Source organism: Osmerus eperlanus, chromosome 14 (assembly GCF_963692335.1).
Source record: "Osmerus eperlanus chromosome 14, fOsmEpe2.1, whole genome shotgun sequence".
Classification (NCBI taxonomy): Eukaryota; Metazoa; Chordata; class Actinopteri; order Osmeriformes; family Osmeridae; genus Osmerus; species Osmerus eperlanus.
In genome coordinates this window covers 6,347,849-6,374,726 of record NC_085031.1, presented here as the reverse complement: position 1 = coordinate 6,374,726, position 26,878 = coordinate 6,347,849, and the positions used below count along the sequence as shown (strand labels likewise).

Here is a 26,878-nt window from a genome sequence, read left to right as displayed (position 1 = left end):
ACCCAGTAGCCATGGGACACCTACCTTAGCGTTACACTACAGTACAACTGTAAACTAGACAGGCCGGGCATAACGCTGACCTGTCGAGGGAGGGGAGCATGCAGTACCCTCTCTCCCCACCAGGGAGTTCTAATGTGCAGCAAACACATGTGGACTGGATGTGGCGAGAAAGAGAGAGAGAGCTAGAGAGCTAGAGAGAGAGAGAGAGAGAGAGAGAGAGAGAGAGAGAGAGAGAGAGAGAGAGAGAGAGAGAGAGAGAGAGAGAGAGAGAGAGAGAGAGAGAGAGAGAGAGAGAGAGAGAGAGAGAGAGCAGGCGTTTGGGTCTCCACAGTCGAGGGTAAACAGTTGATAGTGTGGTCAGTGGAGCTCATCCTTGGCTGAGTCAGACCTCTCAGTTCCTCTAAACCGTGGAGAGCAGGAGGGGCCCTCCTTCATCCTGCCCCGCTCCACTTCCACTCTCCAAACTGAGACGCTCTCTGGCAGCTCTCTCTGAACACAATCAGTCACACCTGGTTGTCGTCTCCCTCCCTCCCTCCTGCCTGTCCTGCTCTCATCCTGGTCTGCTGTCACCAGTGTTGGGCACCGTACTTCCAAAGTGTAATACATTACAGATTACTAGTTACTGTCCTTTGAGAGTGATTCGTTATATTACAATATTAATGTGTTTGCATTGTTATGCTTTAAGCTACTTTTGCGTTACTTTTGAGTTACTTTCACCAAAATAACCGCGTAAGTATGACTTTTGTTGAGTTGAATGCAGCTCATCATACAGTACATCCAGTAGAGCGTTCCATCCGTGTCACTTGTAGATTGCACTTGACTATAATGTTATTATCCTTGTTTCTGAATAAATGAAAATAAAGGGAGTATGTCCATCTCGCAAATGGAGAATCAGTCTCTGCAGTCAGCATCGCAAACATGATTCCAGCAACACTTAATTTCGGGTTATCTTGACTAAATGTCATCCTTCTGGACACGGCCATTCATTTGATACTATATCTGGACTAAATATCAGTCTTCTGTACACTGGCCATTCATTTGATATTACAACCCCGGAAAACATTTAGACCACTGCACCTTTTTCTTTCCTTTCCAAAAACTTTGAGAAGGAAACTTTGGAGTGGATGGAAATCCAGATGCATGCAGAGACTTAGAATTTGGATGTTACTGCTTTTAGGGTTTCTTTGTCGGCAGTTTACATTTACATTTAGTCATTTAGCAGACGCTCTTATCCAGAGCGACTTACAGTAAGTACAGGGACATTCCCCCCGAAGCAAGTGGGGTGAAGTGCCTTGCCCAAGGACACAACGTCATTTGGCACGGCCGGGAATCGAATTGGCAACCTTCAGATTACTAGCCCGACTCCCTCACCACTCAGCCATCTGACTCCCAGTTTAGTGTAACTCTCTAATATATCAATTTTACAATATTTTGCCATTTTGAGGAGGAATCCGCCATTGCTGCTTGAAGCCATATTATTATACTGTTCTCCTGTCATACTATTTCCCTATCGATCTGTTCTCCTGTCATACCATTCTACTGTCATACTGTTCTGTCGTTATGAAGGCCTCCAGTGGTTTCAAAACTCACTCAAACTCTGAGAGTCTCACTGGGACTGTTATCTTGTAATGACTTGAACAGATGCTCGTTGTCAAACACACACAGGGGTTTCTAGGGGGCTTCCACACAGAGTTCTCCTAAACAGTTAAAGGGTGGCGTTGCCATGGCGTTGCCGTCCATGTCACTCAGCGGTGGAGCACAGGAACTGGCTGGCTGGGACTGGCGGGGTGAGGGGCAGGACATATATCCGTCAACCAAGGCTGTATGTATGTGTTTGTGTGTGTGTGTGTGTGTTATGGCCAGTTGGGGATTCAGCCAGGGGAAATAGAACCAGTATTATTCTCTCACAAACATGTTTGGGTTCAGCTCATGTCCTGGTTCCTGGTCGGGATGAGGCTTAGAGCTGTTTATCAGCCGGTCTCATATTTCTGTGACATCTTGTTTATTTAATATTGTAATTACAGATGCTTAATGTTCTTGATATCATTTACAGTGGACCACGTGTGTGCCATCTGGGTAGACGGAGGAAGCTTTGGTCTTATTCTGTACCATAAACAACAACAACACCAAAACTCATTTTGGTGATTAACTTTGAATATATATTTTATATACATACAAACTGTACACACATACATAAACTGGTATATGCAGAGAAGACATACTAATATGTGTATTTTAATTGGTTTCAGAAGCAGCCTGAAGCATGATGAGTACGGCTATAGTTAGTTAGCAATGGTTAGAGAAGAGGGGGAGGAGGAGAGATACGAGGGGGAGGGTGGGAGGAGAAGAGGGGTGAGGGAGGAGAGGAAAGATACGAGAGGAGGGGTGAGGGAGGAGAGGAGGGGTGAGGGAGGAGAGGAAAGGGAGGAAGAGCGGAGGGAAGGAAAAAGAAGAAAGCAGAAAAGGGAAAGGTCTGAAGGGAGTGGTCAGGGGTTTCTGCATTCAGTGTGTGGAAGAAGTGTGTTGTCTACCCTACATTACTCTCCCTGTTTCCCTCTCTACCGCTGTGTGTGTGTACTTATGTGTGCATGGTGGTGCTGAGCTCTCGCTGGCAGACTCTCGACAGGTGGAGGGAGGCAGGCAGGGAGGTCATCATGGCCCCATGGGGGAGATGTTTGGAGAAGAGCACAGCCGTGGATACAGGCTGTGCCGCTATGAGAAACACCTAGCGCTGAGTCATGGTTTACTTTGGTGTGTTAAGACAGAATGGACACTTAGCGGAAGCCTGGTTAGCCTCATAGTGTGTGTGTGTGTGTGTGGCTTTGACTCTGAAACTGCCAACTCTCTACCCATCCACGGTGACCTGGTCCCGACAGTTTAGTGGGAGCCTGGTCATCTTCAACCTCCGCTGTCAGTTTCCATGGCTCATTAATACTGTTTAATAATGGTCAACTACTCTCCCCCCTCCCCTACCCTCCCCTCCCACCATATCCTGCCCTCCCCCTGCCCTGAAAACTAGCCCCATAAGGCCAAAGTGAACGCACATTTCATGTTAAGCTAGCAGATAGTTGAGATCTTTCAGGAGCACCATGTCTGATGTCCCTGGACCTGGGCAGTAATAGTTCAGCGATGGGCCTCCTCCGTATGAGGTGGGAGTGCCTGGGATGAGGATTATCTTCAGGCTGGGCTTTCACGAGTGCAGCAGCACTGAATCTGAACGCCTATACGGTCATGTGACTGACAGACAGGGCTCGTCATTGGCTGAGAGACTGTAGGACAGGCAGAAGGGGGTCTACAAGAAGGTCCTTCAAAACACTGATTAGTCCTTAAATAGTTCATCTGGGATCAACAAAACACTGTTACACAACAATTCCAAAAAAAACAACAAACAACAAACAATCTTCCTATCTATGTATCAGAGTCCGTGCTACTGAAATGCCTCAGGTCTCTGCTGGGGAACAGAAACAAACACATGACTTTAGACTTCATCGTTCTCCTTCATCCTTTCATTCTGTCCTCCTCGCCATCATGATCACCATCATCATCACCACCATCATCACCACCATCATCACCATCATCTCCACAGTCCTTCCGGACACACTCTATGCTTCAATTCCGATCCTTCTCATCACGCTCCCTCAGTGGCCTCTCCTGATCCGTGACCCCTCTGTCCACTGTTCCGGCATCCCGGGCCGAGCCTCACACCACAGAGTGCTGGTTGTTGTGTTGCGCCCCGCCGCCGCCCAGCACCGTGTGGTTGACGGAGGAGGGTTGACGGAGGAGGCGGAGCGGTCGGAGCCGTCGGCCGCCGCCGTGCCGTTGACGCTCTCCTGGCGCTGGCAGAACAGGATCTGCCTGAAGGTGGCGCTCATCTCCTTGTCGCGGTAGGAGTAGATGATGGGGTTCATGGCCGAGTTGAACTCGGCCAGGAGGAGGAAGAACTTCTCGAACATCAGGACGTTGCAGCTGGAGCAGAAGACGTCGAGCAGGAGGAGGACCAGACCTGGAGTCCAGCACACGATGAAGGCTCCTGCAGGGAGGGAGGGGGGTGGGAGGGGGGGAGAGAGAGACACGGTCATGAGGGGGAGAGAAGGGACAGAGGGAGAGAGAGAGGGAGGGAGGGAGAGAGGATGACAGACAGAGAGAGAGAGAGAAGGTTGTATAACCATGAAAGGCATGTTATGTTGAACACTGTGAGGAGTTTTTAATCATTCAAGGAATAAAGCACTGATGCAAGGAACCAGCATATAAAACTAGATGAGAGGGAGGAAAACACACAAAAAAACAGAGGAAATGGGCGTTGGGTGTTGCAATGTCAATGTGTTGGGTCTTGTTGCTAAGTGTATATCACACATATTTGTGACATTGTCATAACTGTAGCAATAAAAAGCATAGTTCTCAACACTAAGATTGTTGTCAGACAGTGTCCTATACTCTCAAGGTTTGCTTTGTTAGGACAACAACCGTTGCCATAATAACAATATGGTGATAAGGAAACAAAATACTTGGCTGACATAATCACTTGCTCTGATCATGACAATTATAGCCTTAGCATAGCTTTTCAGGAAGGCAGTGATCAACTGAAAGCAGCAGATCTGAGACCAGTCCTAATGATGACAAGCTTGCATGTCCTCCACCCCTTATCCGTTCTCTCTCTCTCTCTCTCTCTCTCTCTCTCTCTCTCTCTCTCTCTCTCTCTCTCTCTCTCTCTCTCTCTCTCCCTCTCCTAACAGTACAGGCGGCAGCTGCTGTACTCCACTCTGTTTTACCTCATGGCTCAGATATGTGGGAGCAGCTTTCTGGAGTTAGATAAACTCTACTGGCTGCTGGACACACAGGCCCCTTCACATGTTTAGCCTTGGCATAACACGCCTTCAAAACACGCGTGTGTGTGTGAGACAGGCGGTTGGGGCTTCGCTGAGAGCTCACTAAATACAATTTCATTTCCTCCCCCAATCCTGGAGAGTCAGGGGATGTTTGTTTTAAACCCCAAGGGCTGCCTGCTACTGACCTTCCTGTCCCCCATGGCTGCCCCGGCGCATAGACTGATAGATACTAAGTAGACAGAAGGGGAGACAAGGCCCATGCAGAAAGGAGACGAGAGAAATAGATGTATGGTTTACAGTAGTAAGTCTTGTACAAGGGAGGGCTGAGCTACACTGTATATCACTGAGGTGTGACTCTGACAGATACATGAAAGAGCTCACACACATATGAAGCGACGAGGAGGGACGATATCGTTATGAAGGAATATGAATCAATGTTAGGGCTGAGATCATGTTGCAACAGATTTACTGAACGTCTTCCTGTGGTGTGGTTTTACTCCTGTAATGTGTAATATTTCCAGAGCACGTGTGTGTGTGCGTGCAATGCAGGCAGAGTCCTTGCAGTCCTGTCAGATAGATTTAAGATTCGATTATGGGTTCAAATCCCGCTCAGCCCATGGGAGTAAAAGTGTCATCTTGCAATGCTGGGTAGTGTCTGTGTAGTATCCAGCCCACCCACCATGCCTATTCCATGCACTGCTTGTAAGTCACTCTGGATGAAAGCGGCAGATAACGAATGCATATCAGAGCAGGGTCAGATGTGTACTACAGGTCAGAGCAGGGTTCAGATGTGTTTGTCACTTCCCAGAGCTGGCCAGGACAGAAAGTCACCAAATGCTTTCGGTAGGACGGCTTTCAGCACATTTTCTTCCCTCACTTCCTCTCATCCCCCCCCCTACTTCTTCCCAATCATCTGAAACAGAAATCTGACAGACCATAATTTCCTGAATCACTACAGAAAAACTAAAATATCAGACAAATTACCACTCAGAGAAAAACATGGAGATATTTGACCCTAATTGTAGACTCAATGCTGGTCTGAGTGTCTGTGGTGAAAACCAACACCCCAGTGAACCAACCAGCCAACTGGCTCTGTCATCTGCGGCTCTGCCTTCCTGTCTGTCTGTCTGTCCGTCGGCCTGTTTGCTTGCCTGTCTATTTCTCTCTTTGTTTGTCTGTCTGTCTGTCTGTCTCTGCCTGTCTGTCTGCACTTTTACCCTGGAAATAAAAGATTCAACATGCTCCCTGATCAGGTGGTTACCCTAAAGGAACAACATGTCACACGCAGCCCTGCTTGTTTGTGGAGTGTGTGAGAGTGTGTGGTCTCCATGGCAGGATATGGGGATCCTATCCAGCCACTTCAGATCAGATTAGTCTAACAACTGCTCATTCTGCAGCCCCGCTTGATAAGGCAGGGCAGGGCTGGGTTGTCCTCTGGCAGGCATTCCTGCACTAATCCTAGTGTATCAACAGTGATAGGACACTTGGTAGTTCTTGGCTAGGGTACCCTGGGGAAGGGAGGGGGGTCAAGAGGCATGGGTCAGGGATGGAGGACTCAAGCCCTTGTGAAGAGCCTTAGCCTAAATTGTATTTATTTATTCTCCTGGACAGAGCCAAAATGGACATTACTGAGACCAAGATTGAGCCAAAACGGATGCCACTGTGACTAAGGGTGAGCCAAAATGGCATTCTATCGTGACCGAGGTTGAGCCAAAATGGAGGCCACTGGGACACGGGGTGAGCCCAAATGGATGCTGCTGCTATTCCAAGACTGTGAGGTGAGGTCGAGCTGAAGCAGAGAGTAGACTCGCTCAGAGGCAGAGGCCACTGGGACTCTCACACCTGTCTGCAGTCCCAAGGAGGAAGATGGGATTGGCTAGACTCTACTGTGACCAATAGCAGAGATCCTGTGATCTAAACCACAAAAACAGATGCACAGGGAAGATGGGAAGGCGAGGATGATCAAGAGGGAGAGGAGGGAGAGAAAGGGGAGAAGGGGGGACAGCAGTGGGAGGGGAAGACCAAGAGGAAGAAGGTGTGGAAAGAGGAAAAAGAGGAGTGATGAAGGGTTAGAGGACGAAGAAGAGCTTAGCGAAGAAGGGAGGCCGAGCCAGGAAGACGAGCAGAGCGAGGCAGAAGAGGAGGGGAAGAAGTAGGGCCAGAAGGTTGAGCGAGTGTGGCAGAATGTTAAAACCTGTGACATCGCAAGCCACATGCCTTGAATGGTGCACAGCTGCCGTGAGACTGGACCGCCTGGACCGCCAACAGTCCCTGTTCTGCCAATGCACACACAGACACACGCAGGTTCGGATTGGTTCTGCCCTACACCAATCAGACACACAGGCAGCAGTCGGACACACGGACATTGTTTGGTGAATCAGACATACTCTCTGGTGGGATAGAGAAGCATGCACGCCTGGAGGGTGAGATCATTCACTATGACCCACTGCTGGCTCGTGTGTATGTGTGTGTATGTACAGTTGTACCCTTGTGTGTGTGTGTGTGTGTGTGTATGTGTGTGTGGTATCTGAAGAGTCAATTTTGACTTCTGATCTGTTTCCTGGGTGATGAAACCGTCCATTGATCATTCGTTATGCTATCTCTCCCACTGATCTATTGGTCTCTCTTACTGATCTCCCTCTCTCCTACGGATCCCCCCCACTCCATAATACACACACTGATCTCTCTCTCACTCCCACTAATCTCTGTGCATGGACGTAGGCTACTGTATGTTTACATCTATCAAAAACACAAACTATCCTATATGTTATTCCTATGGAAAACTGTAAGACCTTTGTAGTATCCTCTGTATAGAGCCTGCAATACTTTATCTAATATGTTTATTTTTTCCAGGCAGATATACTGGGAATACTATTGTTCTTTTTATAAGGCCTGAGATCCTTATCATGGTCTGGGAACAAGCTGTGGTTCCCAGGCTGTACAAAAAAACCTTTTACCATGTTTACCCACAACCTTTATGAATGAGCTGACTAACTTGCTAACATCTGTGTACAAAGGTAGCATGTCAACCTCTCTTTGAAAGTTAGAAAATGTGAAGCTGGGACGCTAACATCTGGTGAAAACTCTCCAGACCAACCTATGTGAAGACAGGCCCACTAGTGGATTGTGTGAATGCTTCTATGCTAAGCTGCGAGAGTGAAGCTGTGCTGGAGTCTGAGTTGTACTGGGTACACATGGGCTAGATAGCTAGGGAGAAGAGAGGGATATTTTCCATCTGATAGCGATTCCCAGTAGACATCAGAAATAATGTCTTTTACAGGCTCCTAGAGGCTCTCAAAGGCTCGCTCTCTCCCACCTCTCATCTGTTCAGCAGATGTCGAGCTTGAAGAAAAGAACTTCTTCCTTCTAACTGCTGAATTACAAACCAGAGCGGGAGAGAGCACCTTAACAAATACTATGCACACACATTGACACACACACACATACATACACACACAACCTTTCCTGGCAGAGGCTGATGTACAGTATTAGAAAGCGTTAGTAAGAGGAAGTTGATATTCTCCGTTCTCGTCTTGTCGGAGCAGAGCCCCAGGGCAGGGAGGAGGGACTCCTCAGGCTCAGGAGCTCCACTCGTTCAGCTTCCCTGCAACGTGTCGTCCTCTCCAGCGAGCGACTCCACGTCGCTGCTGAGGGCAACTCCGACTGAATGAACGTCGATCCAAAAACACCTCTCCTGCAGTCTAGTCCTACGTCCACTAATTCCTCAATTTCCCCCTGGGGATGAATAACGTATATCTCTCTCTCCCTCTCTCCCTCTCTCTCTCTCTCTCTCTCTCTCTCTCCCTCTCTCCTCTCTCTCTCTCTCTCTCTCTCTCTCTCTCTCTCTTTTGAATCCCTGCTCACGGTTGTCAGCCGCGTGTGACTGGACGTCGTTTTGTAAGGAGCAGTGGAGGGTGTTCAGACCCACTATGAGAGAGCTGCAGACGTCTCCCAGATCACAGGGATCTGGATGGAATGTTTTCTTGACGGCAGACATCTGCTAGACCGGGTGAGAGCAGGTCTGTTCCCACAACCAAGAGATACAACAACAACACCACGTACACACACACACCCACACACACACACTTCTGGACTCTGGAGACCCACCGTACCAGGACAAGCTACCTACTGTAGCACAGAGCCATACATGCAGTACCAGCTCAGCCCGATGGGGTCCATGTTTAGGCTATAGCCGAAATCAAGTCTTGCATAAATAAAGCTCGATAATAAATGTTTGTGCTCGCTCCAGTGTGCGACGGCAGCGTGGTTGGACTGTGTGGTTGAGTGAGGCCCCGTGGCAGTGACGGTGCTTGGCAGGCACAGGAGCAGACAGCAGAGCTGCAGTGACGAGCTCTCTCTACTCTCTCCGCTGGGCCTCCACAACAACAGCTGCTTTGTTCATCTACTGGGCTGCAGCACAACTGAACCACTGGCCTACAAGCCAGTCAGGAGCCAGTCAGGAACCAGTCAGGAACCAGTCAGTAACCAGTAAGCACCCAGGAGGTACCCTGTCAGAATGCTCTCTCCCCTCTACCACCCTGCAACCCAGTCACTGCTAGTAGTAGAGGATCAGTATTGTTGTATACAGTACTCGTGTCCTCAAGCGGTCCCATGTCCTCAGTCTTCAGCAAACACATCATCATGGGTTAGTGTGCAGTGTGTTGTGTGTAGTGTGTGGTGCAGTGTAGTGTAGTGTAGTGTAGTGTAGTATAGTATAGTGACCGGTCCTCACCCAGCACAATGACCACAGTCTTCAGCAAACACATCATCATGGGTGTAGTGTGCAGTGTGTTGTGTGTAGTGTAATTATCAGGGGTCTAGTGTGTAGTGTAGTGTAGTGTAGTGTAGTGTAGTATAGTAACCGGTCCTCACCCAGCACGATGACCACCGTCTTCAGCAGACTCATCATGGTGTCGCGGTTGCGTCTGGGCCCAGAGCTGTGCCGGGACATCCTCATGGTGCGCTGGCGGACGTAGACGAAGATGTGAGCGTAGAGGACCACCATGACCAGGAAGGTGACCAGGTTGAACACGGCCCAGAACACCAGGTAGGAGTTGCAGTAGAGCGGCGCCATGCTGGAGCAGGTGCTCACGTCGCAGATGCAGTTCCAGCCCACACTGGGGATGGCCCCCATGACGATGGACATGGTCCAGATGATGACCGTCACCACCACCACGCGCCGGTTGCTCATGCGCGTGTGCAGCTGCATGCGGAACACGGTGATGTGGCGCTCGATGGCGATGGCGAGCAGGTTGGCCACGGAGGCCGTGAGGCTGGTGTCGATCAGGCCCTGGCGGAGGAGCCAGGTGCTCACGGAGAGGCGCCGCGTGTTGGGCCCCGTGTTGAACATCAGGTAGAAGTACGCCAGGCCGGCGAAGAAGTCGGCCGCCGCCAGGTTGGCCATCAGGTAGTAGATGGGGAAGTGGAAGCGCCGGTTGACGTAGATGGCCACCATGACCAGCAGGTTGGCCAGCATGATGAAGATGCACACGGTGATGCCCAGGCCCATCACCAGCTTGCTGACCGTGTTCCATTCCGTCGCCAGGTATTTGCCGCTGCGGTTGTAGAAGAACGCGATGGTCTCGTTGTAGTAGCACTGCTCCTCGTCCATGCTGGCTGCGGGCGGGGGGTCTGCGGGGAGACAGGGAGAGGGGTTAGAGAGAGAGAGAGAGAGAGACGGCTGTCTGGAGGCAGGGAGGAGACAGGTTCGAGAGAGAGACTGGTGTATTGGCGATGGGGGGAGACGGGTTTAAGAAAGACAGGTTAGAGAGAGAGAAAGAGAGAGGTTAGAGAGAGAGGTTGGAGAGAGAGAGAGAGAGAGAGAGAGAGAGAGAGAGAGAGAGGTTAGAGAGAGAGGTTGGAGAGAGAGAGAGAGAGAGGTTAGAGAGAGAGGTTGGAGAGAGAGAGAGGTTAGAGAGAGAGGTTGGAGAGAGAGAGAGAGAGAGAGGTTAGAGAGAGAGGTTGGAGAGAGAGGTTGGAGAGAGACAGGTTTCTGGAGACAGGGGAGACAGGTTAGAGGCAGAGAGGTGTCTGGGGGAAGAGTAAGACTTGAGGAAACAGAGACAGGTTGGAGAGAGACAGGTTTCTGGGGGGTAGTGAGGAATCCTTTTCAAGGGTTCTGATGAGAGAGAAAGTAGGAGAGGGGGTAGACACTGAGGGAGTGAAGCTGGTTGAAACAGAGAGTGATAGCTCTCTTTCTGCCATCATGCACTTCATGCTGCACCCTGGATCCATGCTCAGCTGCCATGGTTGCTCATTGTAGTATTCCTGTTGTTGTTTGTTTACATAACGTACTATGTCTCCCCCACCCACCATCTGCTGTGCCTGTGTGTCTGTCAGCAGGCTGGTGAAGGACTATGGACAGTACAATGATGAGCTGTGTCCGGTTAGGGCGTTCCAAGAGCAGAATCAAAACAAACTTTCACACAGTTTTGGAACAACGCACACACTGTGATTATTTCTCAAGAATAAAACAATGTCCTCAAATCAGAAGCAGTTGACTGCACATTGAATGATAACACGTAAATCTATGCGATGATATGATTTTAAAACCGTCTTGAAAAAAAACTTTTTAAGGTTCAAGGAAAGAAAAAAAAAAATATTGATATTTCGCTCTGAACTAAAATGAAACCAGAAAATGAAACTTTATATATTTATTAAATATCTGGTTTGAAGCCTTGGTACAAACACAACGGATGTTGCAGCTTAGGGTGACTAATGAACGAAACCTGTGCATGTCTGTGTGTTTGAATACAGACCCCTGTTCTAGGCCCAAAGTTGTATCTAACACACTCCTAAACATGACTTTTCCATCTGGTCTGCTTTAACGAGGGTCCCTCCTTGAAAACAAGTACAGAAGAAATAAAAATACTACACACAACACACACACACAGGGCACACACACACAGCACACACACACACAAGACACACACACACACAGGGCACAAACACACAGGGCACACACACACACAGCACACACACAAGACACACACACACACACAGGGCACAAACACACAGGGCACACACACACACACGACACACCCACATAGGGCACACACACACACAAGGCACACACACACACAAGACACACACACACGGTGCACACACACACACACAAGGGGGTTTGAGTAAACATAAATTCACGCCGACACACAGTCACACACAGCAATCCCCATACACAAACACACACAAATCTATTTGCAAGCACACACACACACAAACAAAAGTGTGTTGAAGCTGCAATGAGAGTGAATGCCCCCCCACCCTCCGCCTTTGACACACACAGGAAACAGCCAGGGTCCCCGGGGCTGGTTATGGGTGTGAGGATCAGTACCAGAACCCAAACCAGAAAGAATCAGGACCAATACCAGGCCCGGGACTAGAACCAGAACCAGGACCAGATGTAGACCAGCCCCTCAGACCTCCTGCTGTAGCTAGACCTGGCTTGGCTGCCACACTGTGGATTCGACACACCCACACGCACACAAACATACACAGGCATATTAGACCGTAGACAAAATGTATGTGTGGACCATGCTGACACCCTTGACGCCACAGTGATGACATCGCAACTTAGGAATCAGGCTTCTCTTTCTTTTTCTTACTCTCAGTTTCCCTCTACATCCATCTGTCTCCTCTCTTCTAGTAATGACACTGCTCTGTGTTCAAGGGCTGCATACCATCCTTGAGGATTTGAGTGAGTTAGTGAAGTGTGTGTGTGCGTGTGTGTGTGTATGTGTGTGTATGTGTGTTTGTAGTCGTATGTAGGTGTGTGTGTAATTTAACGGTTTGAACAACTTTGATCTTTCTCCTACCTTACCCACTCCAACTCCACGTCACTGCTTTCAAGGAACAAGACGGCTTTCTTTCTTTCATTTGCTTCCTTTCTCTCTTTCGCCCCCCCTTCTTTCTCCCTCTATACCTCTCTCTCTCTCTCTAGGTCTCTCTATACCCTTCCTCTCTCTCTCTCTCAGGCTGCCAGTCCTGCCAGTTTAGCAGCACAAATGGACACATTGTTCTGTTTGGCAGTGCCTGCTGGAGTCTTGAGAGAGAGTGAGAGAGAGATAGTGAGAGGGAGAGAGAGAGAGAGAGAGAGAGAGAGAGAGAGAGAGAGGGAGAGAGAGGAGAGAGAGAGAGAGAGAGAGAGAGAGAGAGAGAGAGAGAGAGAGAGAGAGAGAGAGAGAGAGGGAGAGAGAGAGAGAGAGAGAGAGAGAGAGAGAGAGAGAGAGAGAGAGAGATGAGAGAGAGAGAGAGAGAGGGAGAGATTGTGGATCCAGGTTGTGGATGTGCCTCCATGCTGAGGCCGCTGCACTTCAGCAGCAGAGATCACACAGGGCTGGAGCTCCACTGCAGGCCCTACAGCTGGGCTTTTTCACAGCAAATCACTATAAAACAAATAATCTCCTTTATACTATTTATTTCTGTTCCATTGTATAATTCCTACTTTGGGTGAAATATCAGAGAAGTATGACAGTGGAGGCTGTGGGACATTCTGCACCTCTTATGTGCACAATATGCTGAAGAGTTGAGCTGCTGGATGAGTCATATACGTCATATACATATATACACCAATTCCTGTTGGGTTGGTAGTCATATGGTCATATAAGTGATGTTTCTCACACATCACTGCATCACTTCCTGTTGGGTTGGTAGTAATATACCCGACAGTTCGAAAGTTTGGGGTAAAGTTTGGGGTTTTTGAAAGAAAGGGACATTTTTGTCTGTTAAAGTAACATCAGATTGCTCAGAAATACAGTGTACTGTACAGACATTGTTAATGTTGTAAATGGCAATTGTAATTGGAAAGGACTGAATTCTCCTTGGGCGTCACAAGGCCCATTATCAGCAACCATCAGTCCTGTGTTCCAATGGCAAGTTGTGTTTGCTAATCCAAGCGGATCATTTAAAAAGGCTAATTGTTTATTAGAAAATTCCATTGCCATTATGTTAGCACATCGGAAAACTGTTATGCTGATTAAGTAAGCGTAAGAGAAATGAAGGCTATTCTATGCGTTAAATTCCTAAGAGACTGAAGATCTCATACAATGCTGACAGAACAGCGGAAACTGGCTTAGCCAGAACAGAAAGAATAGTGACAGGCCCCAGTGCACAACTGAGCAAGAGGACACATGGAGCTGAGTGTCGAGTTTGAGAAACAGACGCCACACAGGTTCTCCACTGGCAGCTTCATTAAATTGTACCGTGCAAATCACCAGCCTCAACATCAACAGTGAGGACACAGCTCTGGGATGCTGACTCAAAGGCATGACTTGAAGAATAAGCTGTGGCTGAGACAGGCCGATGAAATCAAAAGATTAAGAACAGGGGGAAAAACTGAGGATAGAGAAGGGTGAAAGGGCTCGGAACTTGACCATTGTCATTGTCAACCAAGTGCTGTCTTGAAAAGTGTGTTCTGCAACAGGACGACTAGTAGCAGGAAGATGCTAAACAAGGGCACATTTACATACCAAGAGACAATGGTTCCTCCTAATGACCCTATCAGCAAACCCCCTTGATCAAAAGAATCTCAGACAGTATGCAGACCTATCTTCAATCAAGATTGTATTTCCTGTGGGTGCAGGCTATCATAAGATGAATCACATCACTGAACCACCTTTTGCTTTGTGTCCAGAGGAAGGTTGTGTAGGTTGGCACACAGCCTTACCTCTTAAGTGTTACGTAAAGATGAGAAAGACTTGAGTTGCTGGATGGAGTTTTTGCTTGTTTTTTCAGCTTTTTATGCATTGGTCGTAATGTTTGTTGTTCAATTATTACCTCTTATCAGGTTTAGGAGGCTACGTTTCAACAAATGTCCCATTCATATCCATCCTCATCTGATTCAATCTCTGGTTTGGGTGGGATTTTAAGTGCCGTTGTTTATAGGGGGACCCAGGTCCACAGTTCCAGAGAAGAGGAGAGCATGCCTCGCATCTTTCTTGTTTGGGCAGGCCAAGCTTGCAATATGGAAGACGAGAAAAAGTAGGCGTTTTGGGAGTGGGGTCGCTCGATGCAAGAGCAGTGTTACTGGGGCTGGTCACGGCAAGGTTGCGAATTGAGTTCTCGTATTGTAAGCTGGTGGGAAAGATGGAGGAGTTTGTTGATGTGTGGGGGGTGAGGGGTGCCTTGTGCACAGTGGAGGGGGGTTTAGAGCTGAAGTTGTGAATAGGAGGGTTTTTAATTATTTTGGGGGTTTGTTTTTGGTTTAGTTTGATTGGAAAGTAAAATTTGTGAAATTTGCAAGTGAAATGGTTTTGTCTTGAATAAGAAATGGCTGGTGTGGTAAAATCGCTTGGTTAGCTGGCAGTTCTAACTTCCCAATAAAGGTATCTTTAAAAGTCAAATCTCTGGTTTTGACAGAAACCGTTCAAATCAGTTACTCCAAATCTTAACCATTTTCATTGTCAACCAAGTGCTATGTTTCATTTAGCAGACACTTTAACCTTTGCAATGAACAAGTAATGATATCAAATATCATCTTTGTGTAACTTTCCTTTGAGCATTTAGCTGCAATTCAACCCATATAGTCAAGTAACAACAATTATAACAATATTAATACACTGTCCAGTTTACCCCTATTCCATCAGATCATGGGGCAGTCATGGCCAATAAAAAAAACACCCAACAGTAGTGCGACAGTGTGACAGTACTCAGACCATGCACATGCACTCTGACAAAGGGGCCACATGGACCCAGACATTGACACATATGACTGAGAGTCATGGAGGGTGGGTATGTGGGCTAACCAGGAGGTTAATCTATAAACCCAGAATTAGCATCTAAAGCCCCTCAGATATGCACACTGCAGCCCCACTGCCACAGCTGTGTGTAACATACTATTTGCTCCAGACTAGGGGTAGCAGGGCTAGTAGGGCTAGCAGGCAGCATTGGTACAAGGTCAAACCCTACGTCAAAATAACAGGAAGACATCTGCGATGGCGGTGAAGAGGGATGATTGACAATGAAGGTTACAAGGTTGGGTTACCTTCCCAATCACATGGGAATTACACAGACAGACACACACAAACAGGTCAACTGAGGTATTGCTAGTGTACAGTACAACTGTGTGTGTGTGTTAGTGTACACAATTGAATGTGTGGTTTTGTAAGCTGTATTGAAATGGTTCCAGAGAAGGGTTGCAAGACAGCCCAGTGAACCAATGCTGACTGTGACCACCGAGATAGCGGAGAGCCCCCTGGGCAGAACCCTCGATATGACGGGCTGTCCACTCCTGCTGATAGAGTCAGGGTTGCAGGAGCTGTGGTACAGAACAAGCTGATAGTGTGCAGGCCAGATGAGAACTGCAGTAACAGTGTCATCAGTCAGTCGTTATCAGCGGTAACGTAGAGACACTGACGAAAAACTTCCTCGCGCGTCTATGTTTTATCAAACTCCCCCGGCTTCCTATAAACTGACTGGTGTGTGTGTGCGTGCGGTGGGTGTGCGTGTGTGCCGTGTGTGTCTGTGTGTGTGGAGCCGTATGGTTGTGCATGGATGGAAACTGCTTCCATGTGGGATTCTGGTTCCTCTTTCTCTTCGTTGAGCGAGAGAGAGGGGGGGGGGGGTGGAGAAAGGCTAGAAAGATGTGAGAAAGAAAAGGAGAAAGAGAGAGGCGAATAACAGAGTTAAAAGAAGTGAGGTATGAGAAAGAAGACAGAGATAGAATAGAGAGGGAGGGAAAAAGTAAAGAGAGAGAGAAAGTCTGGCTGCCTTGACCCCCTAGCCCAGCACTGGAGCAGGGGAGGAGAGGGAGGGAGCCAGGGAGGAATGCTGGCTCAGGACCCCCTTTAGAGGAAAAACAGACACACCGGAGGGAGGAGGGAGGAGGCAGGGAGGACTGGGCGTGGAGGGGGGCGGGGGGCGAGCGTGAGAGGCAGGGCCTTTGGGCATGCTCAGTGGGGAGAAAACAGTTTGATGTGTTTGATTCACGACATTCTGATCTTAGGATTCTGCCCTGAGGTTCTGAGGGGAAGTGGACAAGCAGCAGCTGTGTATGCACTCCTTTCCAGGTCATATCCTGTTTGTTGCCAGAGCAGCACCTGTTTAGATAGGTATGGAGGCGCATCTATTTACCACAGTCAGACAAGAACATCCACTCATGTAAATGTCATCTCTGGGTTACCTGTATCTCCCACTATCTCTCTCCCACTATCTCTCTCTCTCATTCCATCCTTCTCTCTTCCCCTCTCCGCTTTACCTATCTGCGTCCCTTCCTTCCCAGCTACCACCCAACCACCCTCCCTCCCTCCCTCCCTACTTATTCATTTCCCTCCCTTCAGACTCCACTTCCTACAGCAGTGTACATCAGTGTTTGGGGACCAGATGTCTTCAGGGCTTGTGTGATGGCAGACCCAGTCTGACCAAACGAGTCCAAGACCAGTGTCTGAGCCGGGGGAGGAGGAGGGAGAGGAGGGGGAGAACGGAAGGAGGAGAAGGAGTCGACGCGATGCGAGGAGGAGGGGTATGAAGTGGTGGAGGGAGGAGGGCAGGAAGAGGAGGAGAAGAGATGTGAAAAGGAGGAGGATGTTTTCTACGACAGAGACATGTTATTGGTATATAGACTATTATCTTATTCCCAGACTGCCTTTTCCTTTCCTGCAACCTGGTGTGAAGCCGATGAGATGATCAATCAGCTCTGAGTTCTGAGAACATGGTTGCCGTAAGAGACCAGCAGTGTGCTCATAACCATGTCAGTCTGTAGGCCTATTAGTGCTTGTGTCATATCCATGGCAAAGCAATCTGACTGACTGGGCTCCAATCAACAGAGAAGACAAAATAATGAGCTATGTGTGTGTGTGCATGCGTGGGTGGGTGGGTGGGCAGTGTTACACTCAATGTGGTTACTTTGAGCTGTCTAGAAAATATAGACCATGACTTGACTCTGACCACCAACATACTGTCAGAAGTCTTCTGTCTTCTGTCTGGCGTCTGTCACGTTTGATTAAAGCATCTGCAAAATTGATAAAGAAAATGTATTTTTAATTTAACTTCCTCTTCAGTTTAAACAGCATGACACAGTGTGGTCAGGCCTTGGCTAGAAGTCAATGGAATTGGACGGAAATATATATTACTGTACGTAAGACACACGACTTCAGATTACCGGCATTCATCAACTCCACTCTGAAACAAAACTTAGAACTTTGTCTGATAGAGACATCCAAAATAGAATAAAGAGTATCTGTCCATGAACTTGTAACAGACGTGGCCGCGCCCCCGTCGAAGGTATAGGCTACACTTTGCCAACATTCGCCAGCACCTGGGATTCGCTGGCGCGGGTGGCCTGCACATCTACACCGATCAACAACGGCTACATATGTACGCAGCATAATTGCTGTCAAAACGAAATTCAATATGGCTAATCTACAGATTTTTGATGTGAGAGGTCGTTATTGAGCCTTGTGGCTATGATGCCCCAAGAATCGCAGAGGTAACACACACCAAGGCGTGTAGTTTGGGCAAGCGCCAACAGCAGCATACGCTGTTGCGCTATCAGTCTGTCAGAGCAGCGTCGTAACCGAGGACCACGACATTCTCTACGAAAGACCGTCAAGACCTTGAAACAAAAAATGAAAAAATAAAATATGTTTTTTAAAGAGCATAATTCCTCCGTTAAGATTATTTGTGTGAGAAAGAAAAAGAAATGAACAAGTGAAAGAGAGAAAGAGAGAGAAAGAGAGAGAAAGAGTAAAATGCCATCGAAGAGAAAGAATGCCGCGCGGCCAGTACGCAGATCCCCATGGCAATTCAACACAGATGTCAAAACGTTTATCCCAGCGCAAGACTCCACCGGGTGGTTTTAGATAGAAAACTGTGAATAACGAATAATACATCTATTATTTATATCAACTTGTGTATTAATCGAATCAATACGTCCTTTCAGTATTTTTTGCAGACAGTATGTGCTGCCACATAGACGCAACACGTTATCCATCCCGCGCGCCTCCACCGGGCGCACACTCAAACCTGTCCAACAACACGAAGTCTGTTTTACCAACAGTCACACGAACCCAATCTAGTCCACTTGATAGTTAGATTTTTCACTGTTTTTGGACAGTTCACCTACATGAGAAAGCTGTCGGGGAACAGAAACAGTTTTAACATATAACTCTTTGTTGTCTAGCCTATAGCGAATTGAAATGTTTTTTTTTATCCGCAGTTTTAAATATTTTCCGTTGGGGTACTTACGTTTTTATAGACTGAGAAACACTCCCAGGCCGATGCCTGAAAGTCCAGAAAAAAAAGAATCGGAGTGCGTAAAAATTCAAGTCGCTTTCAGGGCATGAGTGGTTTCTCCCAATCCGAGTCACCGCAGGGTAATGTTTTCATTGTCCTACCGCTGCAAGGAGCGTGCCTTTCGTGGTGTATGTAAAATAGAAGAGATGCCTCAGTCCCACTGCCCTCCACGGCTCCTCCAAGTTCTCCGAATGCCACTCGACAGGAGAGGAGCGCTGTCTGCACATGACGTCACGCGCACACACACGCACACACACACACACACACAGATACACACACTCTACAATGCCTAATTGGAAACACATTTTCAAATCACAAGTACAGAAAATGACAGAGAAGTGTGGGGGTCATGGAGAGGGGGAAGAAAGACATACTAGAACAACTGTATTCTTTACCAATTAACCTATATCTTCATCTCCTGTCTCCCTGTGTCATAAGAACGGAACCACAGGGGAGGCACAAGACCTCACTTTAACCAGCCATAGTGTGGAGGAGACGCCTACAGTTCAGGCCCGTCGGCTCACTCTACATCTGCATCCACTTAGTAGGTGTTTGCAGTCAAGCTATTATCAGGCCTGATGCAGCAGAGAAGTTGAGAGGATCCTCGCACTGCTGTTCCAGAGTTCTCTCCAGGTGGAGCAGCCCTGTGGAGACCTGACCATCCGACCAGGGGGCTGGAAATGGACTATATACACTTGAAGTATATATGTCAAGTGGTGGGTTCAAGTGTATTGTTCCCCTCTGGTAGTAGGACAGGAGCCAGAGTGAGCGACAAGACTATGTTAATATCAGGCTGCCTTTGTCTCTGCCTCTGCTTCCGCCTCTGTCTCTGCCTCTATCTCTGTCTTGGCCTCTGATCTGTCACTTCCTCTAAATATGTTTCTGCTTCTATCTGCCTCTATCTGCCTCTGTCTCCCTCTGTGTGAGCTAAGGGTAGGGCTGCTAGGTTGGAAATGAGAGGGGGAGATGTAGAGGGGGAGGTAGAAGAGGGGGAGGTGTAGAGGGAGAGGTAGGAGAGGGGGAGATGTAGAAGGAGAGGTAGGAGAGGGGAGGTGTAGAAGGAGAGGTAGCAGAGGGGGAGGTGTAGAAGGAGAGGTAGGAGAGGGGAGGTGTAGAAGGAGAGGTAGCAGAGGGGGAGGTGTAGAAGGAGAGGTAGGAGAGGGGAGGTGTAGAAGGAGAGGTAGCAGAGGGGGAGGTGTAGAAGGAGAGGTAGGAGAGGGGAGGTGTAGAAGGAGAGGTAGCAGAGGGGGAGGTGTAGAAGGAGAGGTAGGAGAGGGGGAGGTGTAGAAGGAGAGGTAGGAGAGGGGGAGGTGTAGAAGGAGAGGTAGGAGAGGGGGAGGTGTAGAGAGGGAGGTAGGAGAGGGGGAGGTGTAGAAGGAGAGGTAGGAGAGGGGGAGGTGTAGAGGGAGAGGTAGGAGAGGGGGAGGTGTAGAGAGGGAGGTAGGAGAGGGGGAGGTGTAGAGGGAGAGGTAGGAGAGGGGGAGGTGTAGAGAGGGAGGTAGGAGAGGGGGAGGTGTAGAGGAAGAAGTAGGAGAGGGGAGGTGTAGAGGGAGAGGTAGGAGAGGGGGAGGTGTAGAGAGGGAGGTAGGAGAGGGGGAGGTGTAGAGAGGGAGGTAGGAGAGGGGGAGGTGTAGAGGAAGAAGTAGGAGAGGGGAGGTGTAGAGGGAGAGGTAGGAGAGGGGGAGGTGTAGAGAGGGAGGTAGGAGAGGGGGAGGTGTAGAGAGGGAGGTAGGAGAGGGGGAGGTGTAGAGAGGGAGGTAGGAGAGGGGGAGGTGTAGAGGAAGAAGTAGGAGAGGGGGAGGTGTAGAGAGGGAGGTAGGAGAGGGGGAGGTGTAGAGAGGGAGGTAGGAGAGGGGGAGGTGTAGAGGAAGAAGTAGGAGAGGGGAGGTGTAGAGGGAGAGGTAGGAGAGGGGGAGGTGTAGAGAGGGAGGTAGGAGAGGGGGAGGTGTAGAGAGGGAGGTAGGAGAGGGGGAGGTGTAGAGGAAGAAGTAGGAGAGGGGAGGTGTAGAGGGAGAGGTAGGAGAGGGGGAGGTGTAGAGAGGGAGGTAGGAGAGGGGGAGGTGTAGAGAGGGAGGTAGGAGAGGGGGAGGTGTAGAGAGGGAGGTAGGAGAGGGGGAGGTGTAGAGGAAGAAGTAGGAGAGGGGGAGGTGTAGAGAGGGAGGTAGGAGAGGGGGAGGTGTAGAGAGGGAGGTAGGAGAGGGGGAGGTGTAGAGGAAGAAGTAGGAGAGGGAAAGTGAGAGTGTTTGTGTACTTTGGGGTGGGGGGTGGTGGTCTCAGGGTAAAACCTTCCAGGCAGCCATGAAGAGAAGGTTAAATAAACACATGATAGACTGAAGAACACACCAGTAAGCAGACACATAAACCTCCCCCTCCTCTTACACCCCCCTTCCTGCACACACATTTACAGTACACATAGCCAGAGCTTCTGTCCTCCAATGTGCAGTGTGGTGTGCATCTATGTGAACTTAGTTGACTCCTGGGTAAAAACCTGGTTTTCCTCGTCAAACGCAGATTTAGCGCCAAATTGTGTTCTAATAATGACATGACTTGATGCTGCGATGTAGTCTGTGTGTGCGAGTGGGAGTGTGTCTGCTTCTGTGTGTGTGTGCGTGTGTGTGTGTACTAACGAGTGTGGTTGAGTATGGATGTGTGTATGGATGTGTGAGTGTGCGTGTCGAGGACATTACTCATGACAGTAATAGTGGTGTAATGGCTTTATGGGCACTCTGCTGCAGGCTGGTGTCCTGGGTGCCGTTCTTTATGACCCTGGCAGCCATTAGAGGGACATTCACAGACGGACATGCTCAGGAAGTGGGGCTGGTCTCATCTCCGATGACGCGCCTCTCTCTGCTGTCTCTCTCGCTGCAGATGTTTTACTGGGAAACCTCTGGTTTCGCCGCTGTCGACTGTACTGTTGGCCGAACAACCAAACTAATCTCTCCGAGAATCGTGGTTTGGTTTCATTTCGGCTTGTGGTGAACAAAGCCCCTATACATAGTGTTGGGATGCGGTTGGTGTTGGGCTGTGGTCGATGTTGGGCTGGCCGGTGACACCTCTCTCCCAGTAGGACTGATCACTCACTGAGATGTGGAATGCTCACTGTCTCCACTCCAATAATGGTTCCATTGTGTCAACTCTTAAAGGAGCTTTGAGGGATGAGGTCCTCTCTGGTTAGTCCTGTGGACACACACACACACACACACAGACACACACACTCCGACATGCACACACAACCCGAGACACGCAAGCGCACTCCGACACACACATCCACCCTCTTCTCTTTGACCTCTGTGTCAGTGTGAACCCTCACTAACACTATAACTTCACAGAACCAATCTGACCTCACTGACTGACTCCAGGACAAACAGCTGTCACAAAGAGACACCAGTATGTGTGCGTCGGAACAAGAGAGTGTGTCAAAGAGAGCGTGAAAGAGAAAATGCGTTTTATTCTATTCAGTACATTTTATTGAACCCGAAGGATATTCAAGAGTGTGTGAGTGAAAGAGAGAGAGAGCATGAGAAAGAGGAGGAACGAATCAGAGATATGGAGTGTGTATGTGTTCAGGCTACTCTTGTGTCCTCCTCTCCTATTCAGATCTATCTGGCTTCTCCTCCCTTTCTCCTCTCCCCTCCCCCCGTCTCCTCTCTCCCTCCACCTCTCCTCTCAGCGTTCCCTCCACCTCTCCTCTCTTCCCTCTCCCTCTCTCTACTTCTCAGGAACCTAAAAGCCTCCTCTTTTCCATCCTGGGAAGTTTTCAACAATAACATTTACAGAACGCTAAGATGGCTTGGTAACAACACATCCAAGCAAACATTGGGACTGCTACCTTCATCCGCCTCCCCGCCCCCATCTCTTTCTACTTGTCTTTACCTTGGACAGGGCAAATGTACACTGTTACTTAGTATGTGAAACAGGAGGCCTTCGGATGCCTTAAAGACATGTGGGAACTCCATGATTTGTGAGCAAGGCACAGAGAGGACCGCAATCCTGTCAGTGTTGTTGACGTGGCTGCAAATGTATTTCGAAACCGTATTGACTTGGTATCCTTAGTCTTTTGTTTTCTCGTTCCTAGTGCCGTGCCCCCGTGTGTGAGACAGGAGGGAAGAGGAAAGAGATAGAGTTTATAATATCTGGACATCACAAGTGTTAGTAATGTGCTGACATATTGTGACAATATCCATGGTTTTGCTGGATTCGAAACACAGCTGTGCATTTTTTTACTCGTCACTGGCCCAGCTGTTAGCTGTTGAAAACACGTTGAAAAACACGACTCCACCAGATTTATTTTGGAAATCATTCAAGTCTGTTTTTATTGACTTTTTTATTGATTGCTCTGGTTCTCTGTTTGATATCTGGCATGGACAAAACACTTTCCGGTGTGTCTCTGAATACCCAAAGTTCTTCCTAGATGATTTGTGGTTTGTTCTGTTGCTTAAAGGTATGTGTGATTGTGTGTTTCTGCGTGTGTTAGAGAGTGTGGATAGTCAGATCATTCTGTGCTCGCCATGCTACCCCTAGTACTCGGCTAGTCTGATACACTAGACCAGACTTTTGGGCTCTAGGTTGCTACGTAGGCTAAGTTGTTTGCTGCTAGACTGCTTACACCAAGCTAGTCGGCTATAGCTCGTGTGCTGTGCTATAGGCTAGGCCTTTCTGCTACAGAATGCTATGCTAGACTGGTCTGTTTCGCTAGTCTAGGCTGTTTGGCACTAGGCAGTCACTCTAGGATGCTAAGATAACTAGTGAGTGGAAAAGCCATTATCTGAAACAAAGAGACTCCATTATTGAGAGAGCCAGGTTCAGCTTGACATGAGGAACCAATTACCTGCCTTCCTCTCTTCCCAGACAGAACCCCGACTCTTACCCCTAGCCCAATCTCACCCTCTACACCTCCCCCCACCCTTACCTTTTACCCCCTCCCCCACCCACACTCTCTACCCTTCACCCTCAATTTTCACCTTCTAACCCTAACCTCAACTCCCTGTCACCCTCATATTTTCCAACATATGTACCTCCACTTTCTCCCCAATCCTCCCCCTTTCTTCCCCATCTTCTTCCTCACCCCTCCCCCCACACACCTTTATTCTGGCCCTGGGGCCAGGAATGGGGCCCTACTTCTGAGTCAGCAGACTGCTGTCAGACTTAACTCACCTCACACACACACACTGCACCCCATGCAGTCAAACTATATTGCCAAGCTATAAAGCTACAGTAGCCTCTAAGGAACGCTAGAGATAGCATAGCAGGATAACAGTATTAGCTAGCCACAACATTGCTGTTTTATCCAACAGAATAATAGTATTAGCTAGGTACAGTATAGATGTTCTTCTAGCTAGCAACATAATAGTGGTAGAAGCCAGAGACAGCATAGCCGTGCTAGCTAGCCCAGTTTAGCAGTATTAGCCATCGGCACAGATCGTTTGGTGTGGTTAACCTTGGGTGTCTGGTATCTCACATCAGAGTTTGCAGCCATAACACATCCTCACACTACCCACTCAGTCAACTTCCAGAGAAAGTCTGACAGTGACTCGCTGCACTGTGAACTACACACACACACACACACAGTTGCACATACACACACATCCGGGAGGCAAAGACAGTGTCCCACTGTCATATGCCGCCTTTGTGGTTCCACACTCGGTTGGCTTCACGCACACAAACACACACACACAAAAGCACACACACATATACAGTCCCTGGTAGTATATGGGCACATACATACATAGTCTGTGTGTAGGACAGATGATAGAGAGGGGATGTGATTTTGGAAAGAGGTCATACATGTCAGGGGTCAAGGGTCAGGTATCCTGTGGTTCTGGGTGGGCCACTGGGTGAGCTGATGCACTGCAGTACTTGAACATTGCAGAGCTAGATTCATCTGCCTAGTCAAAGTAAAGACAACATCACAACTGGATACCCCCCACCACCCCCCCCCCCCACACACACACACACACACACGCACATGCACACACACGCCGGCAGGGTCATGGACTGTGAGCTGAGTGTGTGCCAGAGATGGGTGTGGATTTGGGGAACACCTACTACCAGGGGAGGATGGCTGGCAACCGACTGACCTGACTACACACACTCTAACACACACACACTCAAACACCACAAACATATGTCCACATACACACATTCAGAGACACCCATGTACACAGTAACTCACTTACAGACACAGCACACACACACACACACACGCACACACACGATGGCTCCACACCCACTGTGAGTTATGCGCTTCATGGTGGTGGTGTTACACAGTCTCTCAGAGCTGTGAGGTCATCAGTGGGAGCCTGTCATTGTGTTTATCAGGGCGAGCTGCTCTTTCCAAGACAATGCGTTCGTCTGCGTGCTTCTCTGTGTGGTGGCGTATGTGCTTTCTCTCCGGTGTGGGTGTAAGAATGTGTGCATATGTTTCCAAGTTGCCGTGTTCCTAGAGTATGCGTGTGAGTGTGTATTCTCCATCTGTGTGTGTGTGTGTGTGTGTGTTTGCGTTCACTCGTATATGTGTGAGAGAGAAAGAGAGAAAATCATGACATCAGCCTTTCCACAGGAAACCTGGGGGAAAAGGCCCAGTCTGGGAGTCCCCGTCAGCCTGTGATATGCTATCCACTAGCAGCCACACGCCCTCCTACTCTAGAAAGCACATCCACGATGCTCCACAACCTCCCAGACACGCTCTCCTACTCTAGAAAGCACATCCACGATGCTCCACAACCTCCCAGACACGCTCTACTACTCTAGAAAGCACATCCACGATGCTCCACAACCTCCCAGACACGCCCTCCTACTCTAGAAAGCACATCCACGATGCTCCACAACCTCCCAGACACGCCCTCCTACTCTAGAAAGCACATCCACGATGCTCCACAACCTCATGGACGGTTCCCTGTGTCCTCCCAGGTTGGAGAACCGGTGAACTGAACTCACAATCTATCAGTCATACTTTCGTTCTATTTAGGAAAGTCAGCAGATCATCTCCCTCCCCCTGCTTCTGTGAGATGACCTTATCATCGCTGACTCAGCCAGAAAAGGCCCCTCCCCCTGGGATGACACACAGCTGGTGACTCTGGAGACAGTGATCTTGATCGGTGAGGATACTGCAGATTGATGTCTTGTCTGCCGGAAAGGTAGTTTGTGGTCGTGCCTGACAAAGCTGGAAAATGGCTGACTAACTGAAGCAGGGAGACGGGGAGGGGAGGAGAGGAGAGGGGAGGAGAGGAGGAACAAGGAGGAGAGGAGGTGGGACAGAGAGGTTTTATATCGAGGGGATAGTTCACATCGTTCTTTTACAAGAGGATGGCGCCAACCCCAGTGTTGACACCGTTGCCATGCCAACTACAACATGAGCCACGACACAGACAAGGGGGCAGAGGAAGGACGTCTAGCTGAGCCACATCTTTAGCAGCTACACATGAGAGGATGCTATAAAAACATCTTTGATTACAGGAATCAGCAATGAGCTGCTGCATTCAGTCATTTTTTGGTCTTGAATGAGTGCTACATAAACACCCATGTCTGCAAAGAACCTCTCGTCTTCCTCATGAAAACCAGAACGGCTGAGGCCAACATGGAGGCTGAGCTGTATGAGCTGGCGTCCTTGGGAAATGGCCTTGGTACTAGTAGCTATCTCTAGAGTCATGTGACTGGCTTCTGAGACTTCCAGTCAGTCCTAATGATCTAGAACCGGACCTAGAGGATAATCTGAGTTTAGCCCTCACCATGACTGTGGCAGGTCATCCAATCAGCTCGCGCCTGGTCCTAACCCTGCACAGGACTGCAAAGCTGTCCGGTCATGTGACTGTGTAAAAGACAAC

General features: G+C 48.8%; 1 protein-coding gene across 1 annotated transcript; it reads right to left on the bottom strand.

The window, feature by feature from the left end:
• Positions 1 to 1,996: 1,996 nt before the first annotated feature.
• On the bottom strand, positions 1,997 to 19,267 carry lpar1 (lysophosphatidic acid receptor 1). The gene is given in 4 exon segments (XM_062477688.1): positions 1,997 to 3,780; positions 3,783 to 4,030; positions 9,699 to 10,457; positions 19,008 to 19,267. Coding segments are annotated over 3 exon segments (1,068 nt in total). The 5' UTR covers positions 10,438 to 10,457; positions 19,008 to 19,267; the 3' UTR covers positions 1,997 to 3,699.
• Positions 19,268 to 26,878: the final 7,611 nt, after the last annotated feature.